Source organism: Agelaius tricolor, unplaced genomic scaffold, assembly GCF_023055355.1.
Source record: "Agelaius tricolor isolate 1412-34295 unplaced genomic scaffold, bAgeTri1.0.p SCAF_20, whole genome shotgun sequence".
In the NCBI taxonomy this organism is placed as follows: Eukaryota; Metazoa; Chordata; class Aves; order Passeriformes; family Icteridae; genus Agelaius; species Agelaius tricolor.
Window position 1 is genome coordinate 6,711,275 of NW_027269280.1, and position 25,256 is coordinate 6,736,530.

A 25,256-nucleotide genomic window follows, 5' to 3' on the forward strand; every position below is an offset into this window, starting at 1 on the left:
CTAAAATATTCTGTTTACCAGGGTAGGGGTGGTGTGTTTCCAGGTGTGCAGGCGGCCAGCCCAGCTTCACCCCCTGAACTCAGCCTGGCTTCAGCCACCCCTCCTGCCAGCTCCAGCCTAAGGCACAGCAGGGATTTGCCTTCATCCCTGAGTCATGTCAGCTCTGGTTCTACAATGAGTGCCCTCTTCTGAATGTTCATGTTGGACGTTTTTGGGCCTTCAGCTTGAATTTGAATGCAAAAAGCTGTAATATACCTGTGGGGGAACTTGAGGCTTCTCAGATGGGTGTCTCCATGCATAACCTGGTGTGTTCTTTTGTTGCTGCATCACTTGGACTTAAAGGGAGAAGTAAGGAGGAAAGGAAGTTGGCAGCATAAGAAAAAGTGTGTATGTGTAAATATACACATCAAGAAATTAAATGGATAAATGAAAAAAAAAAAAAAGCATTCTTGTGAATGAGCTGTAAAAAAACACAGCAAGTTTCATAACCAGAAATCCATCACCCTGATTCCAGAGGGTGGCTGCCATTAAGCAGGATAGGGAGGTATTTGGAAATGACTTTCCTCCTGAGTTCCATGCTGAAATCCTCTCTAATAGCTTCCTGTAGCTCATAATGGTTCTGCATGGAGGGAAGACAGCCATGCATGTTCCCTACTAAATAAATATGTAAATGGGGCTCCCAAACAGAGTCACATAGCTGCTGAGAATAACTAAATGCTTTCCATTAGAGGAGGGTACTTTAACAAATTCTGTTGTTTTGTGCTGGCCCAATAGCTTTTGGTGACTCCACAGTGACGTGGCCATGGCATAGTAATAGACTAGATTTGCAATCTAAATAGAATAAAACTGATGTTTATAGTAGATGGGGAATTACTAGACAGATCATTATGGTTAAAGTGGCTTTTGACTATATCCATATTAAGTCCTGAACTCCTTAATTTTAGAGAAAGCTTATAACCCCCTCTCCAAACAGCAGCAGCCTCTCATTGTTATAAATAATGGCTTTAAGCCATTTTTCTCTGTTGGACATATCAACAGAAACAAAACTAGAGTTGCTTTGTGCAGTCACTGCAAATCCCATCTTGGTTTCTGCTCCTCCCAGGAGAGCCTGAGGGACCAAAGCTGGGGCAGGGGTCCAGGTAACTCTGGGCCAGGAGGCTTGTGGGAAAGGGGAGGCAGCAAGGCAAGATGTCTCTTGCAAGCACTTGGTGTTAGTCATAGCCTAAAACAAGAGAATTTGAAAGTAGTGGACGTTTCTCTGGTTCTTTAGTGAAAACCCATGTACAGCTTCTGTAATGTCTCCAAGAGTATCTGTCTAATGAAAAGAAAATGAGTGACAGGTGACACAATGCCCAAGCGAGGGAAGAGTGAAAAGAGCTTGTGAGCACTTCAGAAGAGAAGCAGACTGCATCCCTTTTCTTGTCAGAGTTTCCTGTGTTTTGTAAATTGGTGAAATGCAGCATCAACCACTCAACTCTGTGTGCACTTTTCTTTCAATTACCCAAGGGTGGCTGTGGGTGCACTACCAGAGATGGTGCAGAAACAAGGAGAGACAGGAAAGAGGTGAAAGAGCTTCAGTTCATTATTTGTGTGATCCCTGCAAATGCTGGGCTAAGTGTGGTCCATAATTCACATTACCTTTGGTGTAGTCATAGACAGTACAACTGAAAATTACCTCCTGCATTGTCCCATCACTCTCCTTCTTGGCAAATATGGGCTGAAATTAAGCATAAAATTGTATGTTGGGTTTCCCAAGCTTTCCCAAGGGTGCTGAGATTCTGCAACCCATAGATAATGAGTCAATCACAGTCAGTAAATTGACTTCCAGGCAGCTACATCAGCCTACCATTACATACTCAGAATGAGTCCAGACAGTGAAAGTAAGGGAGACTATATATTGAGAGAGGTGTATTATAGGGGGATAGATGGATAGATAGATGGATAGATAGATGGATAGATAGATAGATAGATAGATAGATAGATAGATTGATCGATAGATAGATCGATCTACTTTTTACTGGCCATTGAGTAGAATAGATTGATTCTGGAAAGAGCATTATGGCAAAGCACTCCACTGGTATATTAAGGCCTGAAATAGGAGGTATAATATGGTAAACCAGCCAGAAGGTCTCTCCTGAGTGTGGTACCAAACTCTCGTGTGTAGATGACATTGGATGCTGACTTTTCTATTTTTAATGAATGTGCCTTTATTAAGCATTTAGGTAGCAACATTCATCTGTGTAGGCTCCAGTAAAAGGCTGCACTATGGAAAGATCTTTTTACCTTTCCTACTGGGGGGAAGGGCAGGGATGTGGGAAATGAAGAGAAATCTAGTGGCTCTTTCAGCTTTTTCAAGATGGGTTGGTCACTCTCTCCCTTGAACCAGGTAATTTTTAGACTTGGCTGGAAAGTAGGCAGCTGTAGATCTTATTTTGTAGATCTCAAGGAATAATTTTTGATTATCCCTTTTTCTCCAAAGTGCTTTCTTGTGTATAGGTATAATAATAAAGAAACCATTTTCAGCATAAAAGATGTGCTTGTCAAACCACAGCAATGATTTTCCAGTTCCTGGCTTTTTTAGTTGTGCAGCCTTCTAATATTTCTGCTTGAATTCTTTCACGACAGAAGCAAATGAAAATTACACCGTGGTTTTTAGGTCTCTGTTCCCTGATTTTTGCTTGTCATGTCATGAACTTCTTCGAAGCAGTGAAATGGCAGCCCATCTCCCTGAGAGCTCCAGACAGATTTCTAAAGTTGTCTTGTTAACAGCTTGTCAGAAACCTACATTTCAGTCTCGCTGAGTTTATATCATGCAAAAAAAAAAAAAAAAAAGTTGCTGGAAATTATGATTTTTACAGGTTCTGACATTTTTCTAAAGAACTGAAATGCTCAAGGCTGCTGTCTCCCTTAACAGGCTGTGCTGTTTTGGGTAATATTCTGCGTTGCATCAACTGAACATCAGAGCAACATTCAGTTTCTTCCCTTTAACATGTTCTTTGAATTATTTAAGGTGTTTTGATGTTGGCTAGAATTCGTAACAAAGTCCTCCAGCTTTTATCCTAAAATATCAAAAAGGTTGAGATTTTTTCCTTCCCCCCCCTCCCTTTTCTCCCTCTTCCCTAACCCTTCCTCCTTCCCTCCTCCCGCTTTTAATAGATCCTTGCATGGATCATCAGGGGACTTTCTTTTATGTTGTACAGCATGAAATGACTTAGTCAGGGTCTTCCTGATTAATTTATGAGTGCTATGAAAAAAGGAAGGGGGAAAAAACAGTCCTTGAGGGATTGACCCTAAGCTGCAGCAGATCAACTCAATTTTATGGAATGAAAAGAGACTTAAACAGTATTTTTAGCGTCGGTTTCTCAACCCACAGAGGTAGAGAAGCTCCCTGCACCGGGCAGGCTGGAGCAGGGCAGGAGGTGCCCATCTCTCCGGGTGGCTGATGGAGAGGAGCTCCAGTCTTTGGAGGCATCGAGCACGTTTAGAGTTAAAGCTGTGGCAGATTGGTGGATTAATGTGCTCTGCCTCCAAGGGACAAATGCTCTTTTTTTTCTTTTTTTTTTTTTTTTTTTCCTTTTTCCCTTTTCCCTTCCCCTTGCTACCTCCTTCCCCCACTCTGGGCTTGCAGATGACAGCTGTTGGTCACTTAACAAAATGTCCTCTTGATTGCTGCTTCACAACAGGGGCCCCCTCAGACCAAACAGCACATAGCCCGTACAATGCATCACTGCCCCTCAAAATTAGTTATAGTGCTCTGGGCTATTCTCAGCTGCCATAGCTAATACTCTCTTGCTGTTCTTCTCTCTCCCCATCGCCCTCCCCCTCTGCAGACAAAGGCTCAGCCTATACATCTGTAGTGCTCATAACCTCCCCCTTCCCCCAGCCAAATGCTGAGGAGAGAAAGGGAAAAAAAAAAAAATTGCTGCCCTGAGGCTCAATCTGTTTCTTACAGCTCTACCCCGGCACTTGGAAGCCTGAGCTGGTCTAGCCATGGGGAGGCCCTGACTCATTTCATCAAGCTGTCAGGGAGGCAGTGGAGCTAAGAGGACTCTGCTGCCTGGGGCAAGTTCAAGTCAACATTCGATTTCCGTCCTCCCCCCGGCCCCCGCCTTTCGCTTGGACACTTTCTGTGCTCTGGATCTAAACTTCTCCCCGAGCTGCAGCAGCTCACAGCTTCTTGCCAGGAGGAAGGACTTGTGGGACCTTATAAAGGACACAGTGGCAAAATTGCTGCAATAAATCAGTGGCCCTCTGACACTTGGCGGTAGCTTAATGTTTTGGCACTTTCTTTCCTGTGTATGCCTCAAGTCCCATTAGCAAGCTTTTCTGTCAGTCTGGCTCATGATAAAACTCTCTCTTCCTATCATCTTAAGCAAGCCCCTGCAGACATGAATCTGATGCCAGACTTAATAGGAAACAACACCCTCCCCTGCACACCCAAGCGCGCATCCGTACGCACTGCCGCTGCTCCTGGGAAGTCAGCTCAGAGGGCATGGAGAAGGGAGGGCTCTTAAAAACAGGCTTGATTTTACTCCTTCCTTTAAAAGAAACATTAACAACCCAGGATTTAAGCTTAGTACTTCCCCAAGCCTTGCTATTAAAAGAAAATTCAGTAACTAAATATGGTTGGAAATAGTAAGATAGTGGTAACATGGCGGTGGAGTGGGTGTGCAGGCTGCATAGGTGTCTACACTGTTCAGATATTCTGTGCAACTCTCTACATACATATTCTACCCTGCCAGCTTTCATTGTAGTGTTATAGGCTGTATACTTAATATTTTTGCCTCCTCTCCTCTCAGCCTTGCACTTCCCCAGACAGTTCTAGTTGCAGGTAGTCTGGTGAGATTGCATGTCCCTCCAGGCTGGGATCTGTTTCTTCACATTGGTACCTTAGATGTCTATCACCCTCTGCTTAATCATAATATAAATAATATCTATAGGTATGTGTGTTTATGTGGAGAGGAAAAAAAAACAAGCTTTTCTCTCAGCTGTCTGGGCAGGAGCCTGTAACTCCTGTGCTGTGCAGTGTCTGGCACAACAGGGCCCACAGCCTTGGGACTGTGTAGGCAGAACCTAAATCAAAAACCACTGGGTTTGGGTTAAGTAGGAGGTAACCATGTTTGTGTAGATAAGCTGAGGTGACTTCTCAAAAGCTTGGAGGAAGTGGCTCCATTTGAAATAACCATATTTCTCTGCACCCACCGTGGCATAACATCCAGGTATTGCCAGTCTTGTTGCAGTCTCAGGAGACTTGGTTGGTTTTGTTTTCATTTCTCGAAGCTCTCATTCCTGGTATGAGACAGTTTACATGACTGTGTGATGTCAGTTAATCAATGTAGTGTTTTTATTATGTGAAGAAAAGCTGGATGATGTAGTAGTTAAAACATTGGGGGTAAGAAAAGAGTTGAAGGACATTCTCCAGATTCCTAAACTCACCAGAAAATAATGAGAATAATACAGAGTTTTAATATAGCTTGTAAGGAGCTTGATGCCAGTCTAATGGTAAGAGAAGGTCCTTTGCCAAATATGCTGTTGTCTATTTTACAGTGGCCATAAGTCCATCTTTGTCCCCTCTTGAGGTGGTTTGTAGAAGGAGGTGATGGAATGCATCACAGCTCATTGCCTGGTTGGAAAGCCATGATGGAGAGGGGTCTTGTAAAGAGAGATTTCACCCCAGACATCAAAAAATGAGAAACCACAAGGCCCAGTCCATACACATGGATGCTCCATCTGTGATTCCTGAGCTTAGTGTTGTCCTGCTGAACCTCACCTCATGGGAGGCTTCCTTCCAATTGGAATCTGTCACTGCAAGAAATTGTTTCCAAAGAGCCGCGCAATTAGGGGTCGACTTTGCAAACATTCTTGGTGGAATTGGGATGCAATTGGCACAACCCAGTGAATAATCCCTTTAGGAGCCTTTATGAACCCTGTACAATGGCTGTTTACAGTCCTGCTTATAGACCAGGAGTGTTAACAGGACTTTAGAAAAATCCAGGTAATTGAAGCTTTTGTCTTTCAATGAGCCCCCGTTGCTTTCAACAGTTGCCATTCTCCACATTTTCTTTAACTTTTTTTTGTTTTGACAAGGGCTTTTGTCCCTCAACAACAGCAGCGTGGGAGGTGAGCCTGGCCGGGTGGTGGCCTCAGCCTTCGCAGCATGGCCTCCTCCTCCTCCTCCTCCTCACACAGGATAAGTTGGCTTTTAAGACACAGAAAATCCTCTATGGCCGAACCAGAGTCTCTCCCATGACTGCATTATTCATTCCAGCATGCCAGGGATGGAGGGTCCCTGCCTCAGTCTCCGTGCTGAGCTGGGGCTCTGCAGGCAGGGGTGAGGAGGAGGCAGGCGTGTGAGACTGAAGGAGTTCCCACAAAAACTGAACCAGCCCTCCCAAACCGGGGCTTTTCAACACGCACACCCCGGCCAGGGGAGGGACAGGGGTCAGCAGTGCTTCTGCTTTTCACAGCTCTGTCTGGGCCCTTCGGTTTTGCTGGCATTGGGTTTTTTTGTGCTGTTGCTCGTTCAGCAGCCTCTGGGTTCCTGTTTCTTGATGCAAGTGTGGGAGCCTGTTCCTTTTACGTGAAACAAAGAAAAGCTGTGGGAATTCTGAAGCTTGGGGCCTTTTCCACCAAAGCTGGTTGTATTTTTTCGGGGGTCGGTGGGAGGTTAGCATAGGTTGGTAGCCATGAGTCTCAAGTTCTTATTTTCTTGTATGTTAAGCAGAAATCCAAATTTTATAAATATCAATGTGCTGAGTCTTCCCCACCATCTCTCATCCTGTAGGCCAGTTTGGAACATTCTCACATGGATTAAGATAAGTGTTTTGGTGGTTTAAAGCCAGGTAGGAACCAATAGAAGGGACCGTGTGTGTGTGAGTGATCCCACACGGCTGCAGAGGGGGCAGAGGATTTGATTTCACAAGGCAAAGAAGAAATTAGGCAACTCACTGCCACAAATGCAGTTTTTAAACCACTCATCTTGCAGTCACAGCTTCACAGAAGGCTCTGTGTCCGCACGGAGCCACATCCACAGCCCTGCTGCCTTCTGCAGTTTCCAGACTGATGCAATCATGATTAAAGTAAGGAAGATGTAAGCTAAAATGTAACAAAATTCTTTGCTGTCTTTTCCATTTTAAAAGCAATTAATTATGAAGTCTTTACTGATCCTGAATGGGGAAAAATGTATCCTCAGAGAGCAGATGTTTGCTTCATTCATATGTCTGTTTATAAAATCTAGCATGTGGATTTGATGGTTCACTGGCTTTTTGCAACTTTCACTTATCTACATGAGACAAAGTTGCATATTGGTACAAAGCAAAATTAGGCACCTAAATAAAGCAGTTCTGCACCTTTTAGTAATGTAGACCATCTGTAAGAGGGTCTTATACTCATTATAGGTATACAAATTTTGGAGGTAAAATCTGTTTTTAACAAGAAAAACCTTCTTGTCTTTTTTTTAAACGTCATAATGTAGTAAGAATTAGAAAGACAAGTTTTGTTACAAAACCAGACAAGACTAAAATACTATCTTGTATTTGAATAATAATGGTTACTAAAGTTCAAAAACATTGTTTACATCTTAAATATTTTTAAGCTAAATTTGGTAATGTTTACAGTACTGAGGTTTTATTGAACCAGGACTCATAGGCAAAAGTATCTGAGATTTAGTGATAATTTTGAATGCTTTCTAGTCAGTGGATTTCAAAGTTTAATTTATTTGGTTATTTTATTACTGCAGTGTATAATTTTTAAACCCCTGTTAGAATTAAAATTTGTGTTGATATTGCCTAAGCATACAATTTGAAGAAACCCATGGCTGAGTGTGCTAACTTATTTTTTATGCCATTCTTGCAATAGGTGTAATTCTGCTGTAACATGCTTTAGTCCGAACGATGAATCACAGAGTCAAAATATTCTGCCTCTAAAATATGAATGTTCATGTGAATGAGCACCAAGATTAAAATGGTAACTTTAGTGTAGACATGCTTTAAAGGGTAAAATAACAAGGTCTTTGTGACCCACTCCATTATGCCAATAATTTGGGGGAATGCACAGTCCCTGTAGCATTAGGGCTTGATTTGAGCTCCCCCTGGGTGGAGGTGAAAGGCTTCCCTCCACTTAGCCCGTGTTTCTCAGGAGCATGTAAATAATCAGAAGTGGACTGCTGTGGCTGCATCCATCTTCCCCCACCCCCAGCTCAGCTCTGATGATGTGTTGCTCTGTCAGCATGAATTATCTCTGTCTTGGGCAAGCACAGATGCAGCAGGTACTGGGGCAGCCTTTGCCCAGCAAACCTGTTTCAGCATGTCTCTCTCAATGTGATGGACAATTAGTCCCATTCCAAGCCCAGAGCAGACACTTCTAATTGTTTGTGGTTGCGTGACACAGGTTTGGGGAAGTCAGCAGATGGCTGCTCGTGGTGATTTATCAGGATTGAGTTTACTTTTGGTTTGTGTAAAAAACAGAACCTGTGTTTCGTATAATAATTTTCATAAAGGTCAGTGACAGAACAAAAGTCACAAAAAAGGCACAAATGGCTTATGGCAAGGTATTTACTAAAGACCTGGCTACCTGATGTTCTTGCCTATTGCAAAGCAATTGGCTGGGACTTTGTGCAGTTTGCTGGTATTAACTCTGTTTTTTCCTGTAGAGCTTCCCCACCCACAGCTCCTGGCCCCTGCAAGGCAGTGTCCTATTACTTCTTCCATTTTTCTTCAGGTTCCTTCTTTTCCAGAATGGTTACACATACAATTAGATCTGTGCACATCCTGCTAAGCAGTCAGATTTCTCTGTGAAAAACATTCTGTGGATCATGTGGGGCAGTGTAAAATGGTTTCCTTTTGAAAGAAAAAGAGTTCTGCTTAGTCAAGACTGTAGAAAAACAGATTACTTAAACCAAGCATTTTCACTGCAGTAAAATGGGAATAAGGTGTCAGCTGGGAAGCTAAGCACTCCTCACTACAGATTCACTGTGGGAGATTCTTCCAATATATCGGGGCTGCTTGTGTGCTTGGTGTGTTTCAGAGAATTTAAAAATAAAAGCTTCAAATAGAAGAAGAGATTAAATATTCTCTCATAAATCAGCAGAAAATTAAGAATGTAACAGCTGAAATTTCTGCTGTGTGACTTGAGGATGAAAGAATGTGACAGGAAAAATCCCCCTTCCCCACTCCAGGAGGAAATCTGGACAAAACGACCAAACAGATCTATTCCTTCTTTTACGTTCATGACACCAAATCATGTGTGTTCTCATGGACCATTTCCACATTTGGAAGTGGTCACTGCTGGCTTGCAGAGTCCCCTCTTGTTGACCCAGTGAACTCTGTAGGGTGCTGCCAGGTACAGAAAGCCACCAGGCCATCCCCATCAGCAGCTGGCTGAAGGAGAAAATTCCCATTGGGCACCAAGGCTGCAGAACACCCTGACCACTTCTGTCAGCATAACAGACCCCAAGAGATTCACTGCTGCTCCCAACTGTAAATCTTTCCGAGCTCCAGCCAGTAAGATGTGCATGTCCTGAAATGTTCAGTGTCCTGAAAAGTTCAAGTTATCTTTCCATCATTTGTGCTGTGAAAAGAGAGCATTTCATTTTCAGAGCCTGAAAGAGATTGCACTCCAAAACTCTTTAAGTAAACACTTCCTCCTGGGATCGTGATCTCATTCAAACTAAAAAATGTACCAGAATTTATTATGTATTTTAATTACTATTCTCGGTACCACTCATTAAATTAGAAATTGATTGCCAGTTTCACAGTTTCCTTGTTAGATGACAAAGTGCTTATCAAGGTGAAGCAATGCAAAACTGTTACTATATATTCCATGATTTGGGATGATAAAAAGGCATGCTTTTTGTTGTGGTACTCATGTTACAGTGGTTGTTATAATGCATCACTGATTGTCTTTTTTGTTTAAAGTTTGCTTTCCCCATCCAAGTAAGAGTACACCATAAATTTGTATAAGAGAGGATCTGGCTTTGTCTGGTTTATGCTAGCAATGTAAAAGGCATTTACTGCAGCCATCAGAAGTGTGTTTCATTGAACTGTGAACATCATAAACAGCTATCCCAAAGATTTAAGAGGATGATGCAAAAGATCCCTATACATAAAGGTGTTTCTCAAAATCTTTTTTTCTCTCTCTAATCCACAGTGTGACAGCGAGAGCGATATTGACGATAAGGTAAGACTGAATTTTCTTATTTCATATGTTTGGAAATTCCCTGATAGTCAAAATAAGAATGAATTTGAAAATAACATTTTTCTCCAGTCTTCAAGTCAAATTTAAAAATATCTACAATTGAATGAAAAAGCATCAGATCAGCTACTCTGTGATCTTCACTAGCTTCTATTTAGAGGAAAGAGAGTCCTGTTAACATAATAGTCTTTATTGATTATTATGTGAGCATTTTGTGAGACCTGAGTTACAGCATTAGTGCTGTTTCAGAGGAAGTTTCCACTGATAACTTGTCAGGAGCCAATATTTTATATATAGTAACCTTTGAAGATGTCAGCTTTGTAATCAGTTAGAAGATGGGACCTGCCCTCCCAAGGCAGTGTGGTAACTGTCAAGGAGTGTTTTGTCACGATGCATGCATATTTATCACAGAGCAATGATTTTTCTGACCTTCTTTTGAATACAGAGGTTGGTCATTGAAAGATTGTAGTTTGTGTATGGGGATTTCTTGTTCACCTCTGCAAGGAAAACAGACAAGTCCCACTGTGTAGCACCAGTGGCACCGTGCTTTTAAAAATCAAATATATAAAAGGCTTGAGTATTCCATGCTAGCTGCTGGCAGATCAAACCTGTCAGCCTCAGGTCAGCTCTTCATCAAACCTTTATTATATTTTGGCAGTCTAGTCTCTTGCATTCATTGATGTGGCACAGAGTTTTCTCCTGGATCAGCATTACACAAGTAAAGGCTGATTTCAGGTAGCCCTGTGTCCTCAGCAGCACACCCAGCTGCACCAGAGGTTACCATGAGCTCAAGAGACTCCTCTGAAAGCTTTTTGTTAGTATTGTTAGACCTTTAGAAACACTAGGGTTTCTTCAACTTCTTCTTTTAAAAATACCAGGAGATACTAAATATTCTTGGAGTATGGCAAAAGCTGTGTTTTGAGACAACAGCTTGATCGAAGAGAAACATTTAAATCATGTGTTGAATGAAAGATACTGTACATATTTTATTTTATATTATTTTAAATTTATATGACTATTTATGTATAGTCACTTGCTGAAACCACCCCTCTCCCCAAGTTCTCTTTCTTACAAGGTTACACAGCAGCAGAGCTGACAGCAGGGGTGGTGAGGGTGAAATATTGTTCCCTAAAAGCTTAGATACCATGGGGTTAAAACGTTTCCCAGACTGCCCAATCAAAGGAAGTAAAAGCAACCACTTAGAAAACTGTTTAAAGATCTGCCAGTCAAACCTCAGATGAAGTTGTAAGTGACATGTAGTTTTATTATACAGCTATGCTATTAATGATTATCTAAATTACACTGGTAGACCCAGCTAGCAGCATTACATCTGAGACTGACGTTTGTTAGATTAGGTTTGACTTCACCTTGTAGAGAAGAAATTGAAATCTGAACAACATTGATTAGCTTTCAGAATGTGGGATCTGAGGTTACCTTCAGAGGAAGCTGCATTGTGTTTGGCTGGTAACTTGCTGTCCTTTACAGCAAATGAAAGGCTATTATAGTGTTCCTTACCATTAATATGACATTTCTTTACATTTCTGTAACTGTAATTTGACTTTCTAGGCTCACCTATTTCCCAACTATCTTCTCCTTAAGGTGACTCTGCCTTAATAATAACATTTCTTTTCTTCATAAGGAGAGCAGCACAAGATCATCATCTTTCTATCTCTTGCCTGATCTGCAGAGATGTGAAACATGACACAGTCCTATTAAATAGGTCTCTGGAATTAAGTGGGGTTGTTTTTCTTGTCAGCAAAGATGTGGGCACATGCACATAAACTCACCAGGGTTGAAGTGAAGATGCTTCAAACCTTTCATGGGGATGATGTAAGTGCAACATTGCCTTCCAGTTGGGGAACACAGGGGCAGCCTGGCTTGTTCTGTTGATACCTGACATTCTGCCCTCCCCTGGAAACTCCGTCAGGGTTTGTCTAAAACTCGACCTGACTGATGCAACCAAGAGCTGTAAAAATTTTGGTGTGACTGTCCTGAGGGACTACACTCATTTTCCTCCTCCCTGTGATGGCAAAATGTGTCTCCTGCTACTGCTCCAGGCTGTTGCAGCCAGGTGCAGGATTCAGCAGAGTGCCCAGCCCAGCACCAGCCTTCCCAAATTACCTGATGGGTCGGCTTCTTTCCCCACTGCTGCAGAGCAATGCTGCCTGGTCAGCAAGAACCAGCTTTTTCAAGGTACACCTACACATGCTGGCACTAAGGAAGGGCAGGGCAGGAATTACTAATGTACTTTTGATTTGCATAACATTTTTTTGTTAGTCATAAACAGCGGGTCAGTGTTGCCTGCATAGAACTCACGAGGAAGGCAGACAAAAAAAGTTCATGTACGAGTACAAACTGAGTCAGTGACTGAGCTAGAAGCAAAACTGAAATTTTCCACCTCCTACTTCTCTCTCTGTACCATGCTAGTAATTATCCACTATTTATTTTGTTCATAGGTGTATGGGCTATTGAGCTCCTAATGTTTTCAAACATAGATGTTAGGGTAAAATTAAGGTTTTACCTTCACTGCATTGTAAAATATAAACACACTCCTGATGGTTTGGTTTTTTCCCTTGTGCAGGGCTCCAGGGGAGAAAAGCAATTGAGCATAGTCAGTCACATGTACAGTGTATCAGAAAGAGGAGCCATTACTTTAGTGCAAGGTACAGTTTCACAGCAGACTGTGAGTGTTTCCAAACATTGCGCTGCTGTTTTTAATAATTGGAGAAGAGGAGCTCAAGGCAGGGGACTTGTCAATCCCATCTACTTTCTGAGAACTGTCTCTGGCCAAGTATAGCCTTTCACTTCTGCATCACTGCTGAAATCTCAGAGGAAGTGAGTGGGATGATACTTTCTCACACCTATCATTCTGTCACCATGTGCTTCTCAGAGAACTGTTTGAGATACCCAAACTAATAAAGTGAGCTGTCCAGCCATTTAACCAAGCGAGAAACTTGGCAAATCGTGCGTTCCCCGAGATGGAAATGCAAATCCTGTTTCCTGTACTCAGTGCTCAGTGAAGGACATTGGTCTGGGCTCTGCAGCTGTGAGGAGGATTGCAGTGTTGCTTGCTGGGGCTGTGGAAATGATGCTGAGCTTGTTGAGAGGGAGGAGGGAGAGAAAGGGAGTCAGTCTGATACTTGTATTACACTGTCTCTTCTCTGTGCACTAGCTGAGATGTGAAGCTCACGGTCCATAAACATTGTTACTGAAAATATATACTTCCTTTAATAGCAACAACAGCATTAACAGATAGCAATTACCCTTCATTTTCAGGAACTATAAAGTCTCCATTAATTCAAGATTTATGTAGTTATAGCATTTAGCACAGGAATAACACCACAGAGAATTGGTTTATACACATGTAATGAGAGAGCTTATGGCATACTTTAGTGAACATTAACATAATAGAGTAATATAAACCATCAACAGTTCCACTTATTGTCTCTTACCTGCTTTAGCATCACTGTGAAAAGTGGCTAGCAGCTTGGTAATGTGCTCTGTTAAATGGTGTTCTGCAGAAAGCCAAAAGTCAACTTGTGTAAAACAAGGGAATGAGTAATCTCTGCTCGTTACTCCAAAATGTTGCTCTCATTTTTTTAATAACAGTGTTCAAGATTGCATTAAAAAGGCGCCTGTTTCTTTCTTTAAAAGTAATTCAGTGTTCATGTTCTTTCAGTCTTGGACTTCTGTCTGCTCTGTGTGAAATTGTGGGTTGTCAGCTTAATTACATGGCCCCGCCGTGTAAGTGAGCTCTCCAAATCAGGGGTTAGATATCAAGCATTCTTCATTTAATGTAGTACTAAGTAAGATGTGCAAAAATGGAACTGTATTTCTAAGTTCAGCCAGTATTTCCTGTATATGCATTCTGTAGTTTGTGTTTAAGCTATAGCAAACAACTTCTGAGACAGGCAAAGTTAAATCCAAGGTGGAGACAAAAACTTCTGAAGTAATTTTTTTTCTCTCGACTTTCTGCAGCAGCCCGGTGAGTTCCTTAGGCTGTGCTTGTGGCAAAGTGAATCAGCCTTCCCATGCTGTAGTTTGCTAATCCCAGCATCCCAGGAGGTGCCTGGGAGTGGGCAGCAGCAGGAGAGCAGGGGCAGTTCAGCCTGGGATGGATGGGAGGGGAGCAGCACAGTGGGGCTGTGATCCCCCCACCCAGCCTGGGGCTGGGTTCCCGTCCTGCTGTGTGCTGTAAAAACACAGAACAGCTTATAGGTTAAGGATGAGGTGAGGGAGAAGGGACCCAGGTGAGTGGGGGGACACTGTCAACAGCAGCACTGTTTCAGTGTGCCAGCAGCCTCCTTGTTGTCCAGCTTTGATTTTGTAGGCATTAATCTAAAGGGGGTATTTGTAGGTATCAATGTTTTAGCAGGCATTTGAGAGGGAGTCAGGTAGCTTTATGGCCATGAATGGGAAGTTATTCTCTGTAGCAAAAGGCACAGTGGTAAGTAGTGAGGAGGTGCTTATTTGAAAGTTTACCAGGGGGGTGGTGGAATCAGACCAGTGAGAGATGGAAGTGTGCAGCAATGCTGAATGTCAGTGTTGGGAAGAAGAAGTAAGCTGTGAAAGAGTCAAAACACAAAGAGTGATAGTTTGCCATTCAGGAAGTGAGAAGCTGTGTAGGAAGCAAAGCCACAGATTAGGAAAATGATCCTGCAGCAACTTTTCTTTGGCACTAGGACACAGTTACATCTGCTGTCACCAAAAGAAAGACAAAATGGTAAATGAAGGGTGAGGTAACTTGACCAAGAATGTGGCTGTGTGGATAAACAGAGGATGCTCATTATGTTACAGAGAACAAGGATACACAGGACTTAAAACATAGGTTGAATATTTTGATGTCAGGAATATTGTGAGTCAAAGAGAGTGTTGAGAACTGTGGGCTTGAGTGAGAGATGGAGGTGATAAGAGTGGAAGCAATGAGAAGAATAAACTGTATGGAAGATCTGGGGGATGAAATTATCACTGTTGTTTCAGCTGTGTTGACCTTGAAAGGATATCCACAAGCCCACAGGAAAAATCATAGTTCAGGCAGCAGGAGAAAGGGATGCAATAATGAAGAGAGGCCTGGGAGTTGCTCTAGCAGGAATGGTCACTCTGTTTGTGGATGAGATTACCCAGCAATAAGAAAAGCCCCCTCCAGTGCTATTCCTGGAGGCTTCTCTTCCTCTGCTCATTACATTTTATCTGGCAATGGAAAAGGTGGGTTCCATCTGATTTGTTTTTGAGAGGCTGGAAGTTTACTTCCCACTTTAGGTAATCTGTTATTTGTTGGTTTTGAATCCAGACCAAGATCCCCAAACTGGTTTTGTCCATCACTCAATTGTCCTTTTCTCTGAGAAATTAAACTTGGTACTTTCCTAGAAATTGAGATTCATGCTGGTTACAGCAGAAGGGAAAGATCAAACATGGAATTGAACTGAGGGCTTTCACATGGCAGTATTTGCACTTCTGTTAGCATTGCACTTCAGTCTGTGACAGTTCTCAGCTGTGGCTAACAGTGAGACATCTCCATTTGCCAGTTACTTCCCAGCTGGGTTCTCAGACAGAAGTGAAGTGGTTTTACCATGGGATGCTCTGGCTTGTGGACAGCAGTGCTGAATGTCCTTGTGGAAGTGTGTGGCTGGGCTCTGCAGCAGGCTTGGCATCCTGCAGGAGTGTTGCATATCTGCATGGACATACATGCACACAGTCAGTGCTTCTGCTGAGGTTCATATCTTACAGACAGAAAACCCAGTGATACAGAGTGAAAACTAGTGAGAAAGCTCTCTCCCATACAGTAATAACTGGGTAAAGACTGTTAGTTCTCCTAATGGAAGAAAGCCTCTGTTTTACAGACAATCTGTGTGTTGTTATTAAAAACAGATCTGCTTTTTAAACAATATCAAAATATTGAATTTAAAATAACCTTGTAGCCCTTGAAAGATTTGGGTGCTATAAACAGGCAAATGTAATCTTGGTGCCAGTACAGGAAGACAAAAATTCACCACTCAGTGAATTTGTTTTATTTAGTCGTTCTCCATTAATAGATTTACCAGAAAAACAGCATCCTCTGAGCCCACTGCATACTCAGTTCACTCAGTTGCTCTTTGGGAAATGCCAGATGGGGGAGAGGCTTGGCATGGCCTGGCTTCCATCCTTCCACCCACCATGTGCAGGGAGCAGACACAAAGGTTCCCACTGAGCCTTGGGGCAGCTGAGTTAAGGCCCTGCAAGTCCTTCCAGAGGGAGAGGAGCCTTCCAAGTTGTGCTTCTCAACTACAGCTCTGGTAAATATTATTAGTAATAATAGCCCTTCTTGACCTTTATATTTAAATAAAGCAAGAATGCAGTTTAAAAAATGAAATAGAGTCAAGGCTTCAGCACCAATGTGCTCCGCTCCTGCTGAGATTTTGTGTTTTTTCTTACCCAGACAAAAACTCAAATTTTAAGTACATTAGTCTGTATATAATAAGCTGAGTCATCACAGTCTGTGCTGCCCATATTCATTCTTGAAAATGTAGAAAAGAGTTTTCAGAGCAAACAATGAGAAGAGCCTTCTAGTTTGCTGAAAAAAAAAATCCATCATCAATTCACATAAAAGGCTTGAAGAGGTCTTATGTAGAGCTCTTGGGCACAACAGGATAATACCAGTTCTGTTGCTGGCAGCCAGCATGTCCCTGGCTCCCTGCTTTCTCCATTGTTTAGCATCTCCCTGTTCCAGTTCCCCATCCAGGAGCATTTTCTTATCTTACCAGGGACCTTGGGAAGAAACTTTTCAGATGTGAGGTAACAGAGAAGAGAGCAGTTGTGTACAGCTGTCTGCCCACATCAAGAAAAACCATGATAACATTGTAAGGAAGTCTGAATCCAAAGGGCTATCTCTGCAATGGCAGGAACTCCTTGGAAGGTGATCAGATAGAACATAACAGAGTAGGCAGGTGATAGGAATTGGCAACTGAGTTAGGCAATTCAATTAATTAAATCCAATGATATAATTAACCGTAAAGATGCCAAGGAGATGAGAATTCTGGAGGATGCATGCTCCAACAGCCACAATTGCAGGCCCTCATTTGGCTTGCAGAGTTTCTCATTCCTGTATTCCAAAATCATTTGCCAGGTTAGGTAACACAGAAGGGCACAGTGTGCAGCATCGTGTCCCCTGGGCAGGAGTAAAGGATGCAGCTCAGGTGGGCTCTGTTCTGCCCTGGCTGCCCCTGGAGTGGGAAAATGAACCTTCCTCTGCCCTGCCCACCCTTGATCCTCAAAGCACATGATCTACAAACCTGGTACTTTACCCTCAGCACAAAATTCAAGTTAGGATGTCACTTCTGATTCCATATTAGTCATTATTAGTTTCTCTGTGCGCACTGTAAAGATTGTGTAATTCCAGTTAATACTTCATACTTTTTAACATTTCCTAGTGGTCTTTAATACTGAGTTCTACCCAGCTGCATTTTTCTTGAGAAGTAAAACGTTCTCCAAATGACTCACATTTGGTTTTGCAGTATCTGAAAACTTCACTTGATTCCTGTTACAGCTCTTGGTCTCCCAAAGTTTCTGCATTTTCAAGAGCTTGCTCTAATTTTGTTTGATACCTCTGTGACTGTCTGAGGAATGTACATTCAGTCAAAGCTGTGTGTAAGTTCAAAATAGAGCAGTGGCTTGAATGAAGCTTTTAAGGGTTCTTATCTCCTTAAGGTGAACTCTGCAGGTTGTGCTCTGGGGCACATGGTGCAGCACAGCTCCCATCAGCTGGATTTGTCAGAAGCATCAGCAGGTCTTGATTACACCCACTGATGCCCAGTCTTCCACTCTTGGATGGTCAGACTGAAATCTCTCACATAACAGGCTCAGTTTCCAAGGTTTCCAAGCCTTTCCTTGGCCTTTGCCATACCTGTGTACCTGTGTCAAAATTAGTTGGAGATCTTTGCCTAAATCTTTGGCAGCAGCTGACTTAATTTGTGGTTTACTACTCCTGACAGTTTATTGGGGAAGCAAAGCGTGCCTTCATCTCCAATAATAAACAGCCCACCCGCCGACACTTTGACAGACTTAATGGTTTTTTTATACAAAAATGGACAGACTTAATGTTTCAACTGTAGCGATCATCTGTCCTGATCTCCTTAATGAAATTAGATTAAGTGCACCTGGGAAAATGCTGAGACGGCACATTGCCTTCATCACCTTCCTTAATTTAAAACCAATTTGCGGGGAAAATATCCTCTGAAGCTGAGGGAGGCAGAGAGAAGGGGGAGGGAAGGGGATTTTAAAATCTATCTGGATAGCTACTGGCAGTTTTAATTCCTTTCCCTGCTGGCAATGTGAAATATTAACAGCCATAAGAACTGAGAGTTTAAAGACTTCCTAACCTTTTTTGCCTTTCTTAGGGGAAACAGAAACAAAAAAATATCTTTGCCATCAAGATCACATATAGGAACAAAGTCCAGGATATGCTGGGGATCAGAGTTGGGGCTGGGCAGGGAAGAGAGGAATGGCTGAAACGTGAAAATGTCTTCTTCCAAGAGCTAGACCATGTTTTCCTAAAATATATTGTAACCCCTAGGTGTTGGTGGTGCTCATTGTCTGCTTTTACCTTGATAATGATTCAGTTGTGCTGAAAAATAGTAATTTGCCCACATAGCTGTGAAATCAGCTGCAATATGTGCAATATAATGTGACCTGAAAACGACTGCAAATGTTCCTCTGGCTCATTCTGAGGAGAGCAAGAAACATGTCTTTTTAATTAAAAAGAAAACGTTGCAAAGAATAACAATAACTTTTCTTTTTCTCCATGAAGGATGATTCCTGTTCTCTCACTGACTGCACTGATTGGAAACACGCTTGCAGTTAGCTCAAGGTCTTCCAGTGCTGAGGTGGAGAGAGCACAGTAGTCTGTGATAGGCTGGAAAGTCTCTTTATAGCAGAATTTTAAATGCTTACAGCCTTTGTTATTTGGACTGTTACAGTCCAAGCTCAGCAATGCAGTTGATTTATCCATCTCCCGTCTCTGATTTCAGTACCGCAGGAAGAGGAAAATTCACACTAGAGATGGGCATTTTCTTCTGCTTGGAGATTGTTTTCTTTATTTGCTTAGAATTGGCTTTGTTCTTGGTGAAATCTTTCCCAGCCCAGGTTGGGCAGAGATGTCCACCTCGTGTCTGGCTGTTCTCAGGATCACTGTGAGCCCACACCACAGAGGGAAGCCCCATCTAAGCCGGCTCTAGAAATGCCTGGTAACAGGCTGAGGTAATTGATGCACAGTCACTCCTGTTCCTGCAGCTGCTGCTGATCACCCCTCAGGACCTCAGTCATGGTGACCTGTGAAGAAAAAGTCATTCAGAACAACCATGCTGAAAGTCTCAGCTAAATTACATTAATTAGTGGAGGTGGGGCCCCATTTTCAAAAGTGCTCCTCACCCTAATCACAGTCAGCAGTGTCTGTGGATGCTCTGTGCATCCCAAAATCTGTTCAGCCATCTTCATCCACTTGACTGGTCTATCAGTGGGACTCCTCATGTAAGTAGGAGTTTGTATGAGTAGCCCAATTGCTGTCAATGAATAATTTAAATGATTTAAGCCTCAGACGTGCTTCTTAATAATGAGGGAAATCAGCCCCATATGTCCTTGTCCATAAATACTGGAAGATGGGGACAAGTCACTTTTAAATGGGATTCATTTATTTTTAAATGGAATCATGATAAGTGCTTTAAAGGTAATCAAGCATGTGTCGCTATCCTGAATATTATAAATATAAAAGAATATTAGCCTAAAATTGAAGGGGATCCCATTCATATATAAACTCAATTAAGGTATCATGCAAGGATAAAAGCACAGAGTAACCTTTGGTAACCAACAAAGATTTTAAGGTGTCTGTTCTTTTTATTAATTGCCACAAAGGTGGCTGAAGTGACCAACATATGTTATACATGTCACTATATATTATGGACACTCAGATCTCAGTTACTGAGTGACTGCAGCCATTTTCACCCTTTTAAATTTGTAGATAACCTCACCCTGCCTGCAGAAGGTGAAGCTGAAGGAAGTAAGATTTTTTTGTACTGTGATTATTGAGCTTGTTCCCATAAAACAACATATTTCCTACCAAAAAGGTCTCCTTCCTATCCTTGTATTTTTAGTCTCCTTTTTTTTGGTGAAACATGAGTTTCTTGTCCTTTTCCCATCTATCAGTTTTTGTCTGACAGCATCAGTGGCACCTCCTCTGCTCTGCCCGTGCTGTTGGCCCTGGGCTGTGAGATGCCAATCTCTTACTGGTGGTTTTCTCTATGAGACAGGCTGCCTTCAAGGACCAATCTGTGGCTCTTCCCCACAAAACCTAAAAAATGTTGCATATAGGATGTTATGCAGTTAGTGATTGTTTGTATTTATGGGGAGTATTGCATTTTAGGATCCATTAGACAGAGAATCCCTATTGACACACAGGGAAGGGGAGAGGTATGCCTGCCAGTTATTTTTAGTAGCACTATAAAGTCAATTAGAACTAAAGCAGATGTGTATTAGAAGTTAATTCATATTAAGAATAGCACTGCACTAGCACCACTTTCATCTGGAAGCAGGTGCAAGTCTGTCTGTGCTACTTGCTTTAATGTGATCCAGTGCAAAAAAAAAAACCAAAAAGGATCCTTTAAAGCCATTTTATTAGCTTCAAAAGTTATTATATCCCACCTTCTTAGTCTGTATGATCACTGGTGTTGAATTGATTTGTCAGTGCTGCCAGTTTGCATTGCCATGGATGTCAAGGAGGTCGGAGGAAGGACAGTTCTTGCCTGGGCAATCCTACAGTTTCCAGCTACAATCCTTGGCTGTTCAGCTCGTGGATGTATTTGGTACAGTAGCAGTGCTTGAAAACATTAAATCCGTTCTGTTTTATAATTTCAAACTTTCTTCTCCCTCCCTACCCTGTCTCCCTTTTGCCTTCCCTCTGCCTTGTGGTTCTTTCAAGTTAATGTTGTCCAAGGCAGATAAACAGCACAAAAAGGATTGAATGGAGGTAGGAAAGGTGATGTTGTTACCTCTCAAGTTACTCTTCTTCCCTCTATTTGGCAGAGCAATGCTAATCATGTACCTAAGTCTCCACTACATCAGTTTAAATACTTGGAGAGCTGTGAGAAGTGGATTAAGCCTGTGCCCTAGTGCCCTGCTCAAACCAGATCTCGTTTTTCACTCCCTCCCAAACACACACAGCCCAGGGGCACTGGGATGGTGTTTGGAGTCGGGGCTGTAGCAGCACAAGAGCCATTTCTTGTGGCTGAGTGCTGAAACTCGCTGTTCTCTGACCTTCAGCTGTGGCTGTGGCTCAGGCTGTACCTTAGGCACAATTCCCATTCAGCGTGCCATTGTAAAGAGCAAACATTGGGGGGGCAGAATAACTCTGCGGTGAGAACTGGATAATGTAGTTCAAATCCATGGCCTAATTCCTCTGATGATGTTGTTTAAAACATTATTTTCTCATTACCCTTTGTGAGCTGAGCTTCAGAGCTCTCCATTAAAAATAACAGCAGTGACTTGAATTAATTGGTTAGAAAACATTTCTTCTCTCAGCCGTGTTCCACAACAAAACCTGAGGAAGCCAAGAAAAATGCTGGCCCAGATTTGGAAGAAGTTTTGTTTAGAGGCCTGAAGCCTACACGTTGCTCTGCAGACAAACACACATCCCTGGGTCTGTTGTAACTGCCTTGGGTTTACAGGAAAAGAAGCCAGCCCGGCTGCAGGGCTCTAAAACAGTTGCTTGCCAGATTCTGATTTATTTGACAGCCTCCATAATAAAGTAACTATTTGTCTAACTCTTCCTGATTAGTTTGAGGAGGTTCTGCCAATCTGAAGAGGATTGACTAGTCAGGAAACTGCTGGTATTTTGGCTTTTTTTTTTTTTTTTCTTTAAGGGCTGTGATATTATTTACAATAATTTCTCCTTTATTAAGTTTGGCATTTCAAAATTATTCACTGCTGCAATGTGAACATTTTCCACATCAACAATAAGTCTATTACGGAGAAATTTACAAAAACAAAATGACTTCATATTGCTTGCAGATGTATTCTGTAAAAGTAATTGTTTTTCACTAGATTTTAATGTTTCTAGGCCTTTGTAAACATAATGCCTAAATACTTTTATTCAATAAACGAGACCCATTCAGTAATTGCTTGCACATTTGAAGTCCAGTAAATAAGGAGCAGATTTCGACCAAAATCTGTGTATCATTTAAGCTGCTTAGGTCACAGCCCTAGGGCAGAAAAGAACTGGTGAGAAACTTGTGTTTTCAGAAGTGGAGAACTGTGACTTCAGAAACCAAGACAAATAAGCCCCATTTCTCTTTAATTAGTGGATTCCTGCTTTCTTTATTCTTCGTTCAATAAGGCTGGGAATTCAAAGGAGGCTGGAGATGTTAAGCATTCTGTTCTCTGGACTTCCTTTATAGTCTAGGGATACCAAAGTCCTTGAGGCTGCATTGTAAATCCCATCACACAAATCCATATTTCTTTCCTGGAATGCATTGTTTTCAGGTTGGGAGCACCATTGTGCATAGACAGAGAGCATGCACACATGTGGAATGGAAATTGTGCCTGGTGTCACTAACTCTGTGCCTTGGTTTTATGTATATTAGGTTTAGGATGTACTAGTTTTTAAAAGCCAGAAGTATGGGAGACCTCATTGAGGCTAGGAGAACCTCTAGGAAGCATCTTGTTGTCTTCAATTTGGGCAAAATGTCAAAACTTAAAACAAAAAAGGCAGTGCATGAATAACTGGATATTGCTTGTCATGCAAGAAAAATAACTTACAGAGCAAAGTAGAATCCAGAAATAAAATTGAAATAAAAACAAAAACAAACAAATACCACATGTATTGTAATTTTTGTGTGAGACATGTTTGGTGGAGTCCTTAAATCAAACAGCTTACAGACTGCATTGATGAGCTCTCATCGTGCCTGAGGAAAGTAAAACCCAGTGAAGTATTTTCTGTGGTGGTTTGTTTTCCTCTACAGATATTTTACAAGGCACAGGGACCTTTTAATGGAATCAAGGAGGGAAAAGGTCTAAAAGACAAAGTATAGTTTTGCCTTGGACCTTGTTATCTTCTGTTCTCCAGACACTCTATTCTCATGGGTGAATCTCTGGCCTGTTCAAAGGCAGCAATAAAATCCTGTTTCATTTAAGTATGACCAAGATTTCAGCTAGTCTCAGCAAGAATGCTCCTCACTGTCCCTTAGGCCATCGTGTTCTTTTAACATGGGTGCACAGGTAAGCAGTGGCAAAGCTGGCTTTGCTCTGGATGGAGGTGTGTGCAGGAAATGAGCAGCCATCTCGTATGGCACTGGGGACGTGGGGTGCAGCAGGTCACACTGACCCCATTCCAGGTGACAAGTCATGAAAAAGCAGAGCCTTTGAGAAAAACTGGTTTTGTCTATATCAGCCCTTAATCTTTTGCTCGTGTGTATGGCAGGGTGTTTCCCTGCCATCACAGGTCTCACTCAGCTCACTCCATGTCTGATTCCTTCTCCTTTCCCCGCTCCTATCCAAAGAACAACAACCCTAAAACCCCATAAAGCTCTGCAGCTGTTTTCACACGTAATTAAATTGTCCTGGGTAATCCTTGCTGGTGGCCTTTCGTGCAGTGCTGGGGGAATCGCATTGAAGCCACTGCTGTGATTTGATTGCTGGGATTCCTGTCCACATCAGCTGCTCCTCCAAGGCCTCTCTGGTGTTTCCAGGGCTCAGTAAAGCTTCACACAGGGAAGAGACATTCCTTGTTCCTCATAGCAGCTGCCTCTGCCTGCACAGGATGAAGGAGACACAGAGCAGGGAGCTTTAGGCTCTGTAGCTGTGGCTGTGCCTTGGATGTTGTGAACCCTCCCTGACAGACCTTTGGACAGGCTGCTGTGATCTGTTCTGTGTAGAAACTCCCTTAGTGGGTTTGAATTAATCATTTTCACTTGCCAGAGGTGTGTGCCTGCTCTTCCACCTGCTTATCTTCCTCTCCTGCCTCTAACTTTTGGTTCTTCCTTTATCACATATTTCATGTTAAAGCATAGTGTGAAAAACATTGAATCAAAGGAAATAAAGGGTGATTTGAAGTTACCCTTGAGCACCAAGAACTGCAGTTTTCTTCTGGAGTTTGCAGAGTCTGTAGCATTTTTCAGAGCAGGAGTGAGCTGGAAAGTATTCTCTCCTTCAGAAAAGTCAGAAAAATCAGTGTAACAAACAGGGACATACCAAAGCCTTTTTTTCTCACTGGGTAGTCTCTCCAGGGAATTACATATGCTGAGTATTGCCATGATACATGCTCTTTATTATGTCTCTCAGCACACAGCACCACTGCTGAAAGTACTTCCATTCACTTGTTATCTAATCTCTGTCATCAGAGGTCAATGGATACAGCCCAAGGTCCTCCCTTGGCTTATTTCCAAGCAAAAGCCCTGCATCCCTTGAAAAAGCCTGTTTCAAATGGAGAATGAGCAGGGACTTGCCTCACACACTGGCCAGGAATCCAGGATCTTCAGTGTCACTTTCCTGGGTTGTGATAGTCAGTTGTGCAGCTTTGTCACTGATTTCCAAAGATATCTCTGTTGGTGGTGTTGGAAATGACCTGTGTGTGTTGTATCAAAGCTCCCAGGAGCTCTGGCCAAGGAGCACATCCTCACAAGGGTGCTCTGGGCACAAAAAGGCTGTCCCCGCTGCAGGTGGCTCATGTGGTAGGGAGAAGGCAGAGTGTGCATGGGCTCTAAAGGGGTTCCAAGGGCTCTTATGGGTCCCATAAGCCAACAGGGTGAGGAGTGGCTCTGTCAGACCTGGAAGGCCTAACAGCTGTCTGTGGCATTGCCATTAAGGTAATTTTGAGAAGGATAATGAGGCAGGTCTGTAGGAGTCAGTGGGAAGCTCCTCCCAGCTGCAAGGGAGGGCTGGAAGAGAGCATGGTCCAAGAGGTGGGTGCAGGAGACTGGAGTCAACCTGTTCCCACTGTGGCTGAGCTCCCCAGAGACCTGGAAAATGATGAGAGGAGATGCAGAGGAGGTGCAATGTTGTGTGCAGTAGCTGTGTTTTGTAACAGCCTCTGTCATCAGAGGAAC

At 42.5% G+C, this 25,256-nt stretch overlaps 1 protein-coding gene across 17 annotated transcripts in view; it reads left to right on the forward strand.

Moving 5' to 3' along the window:
* Positions 1-25,256, forward strand: part of FBRSL1 (fibrosin like 1) — a 503,098-nt gene that overhangs the window by 323,473 nt on the left and 154,369 nt on the right. For 16 of the 17 annotated variants that reach the window (XM_071445326.1, XM_071445335.1, XM_071445342.1 and 13 more), the window contains one exon: positions 10,147-10,176. The exons of the other annotated variant lie outside the window; for it this stretch is intronic. In XM_071445326.1, the coding sequence (XP_071301427.1) occupies positions 10,147-10,176 (30 nt within the window). The remainder of the gene's footprint in view (positions 1-10,146; positions 10,177-25,256) is intronic. 17 annotated transcript variants of the gene reach the window in all.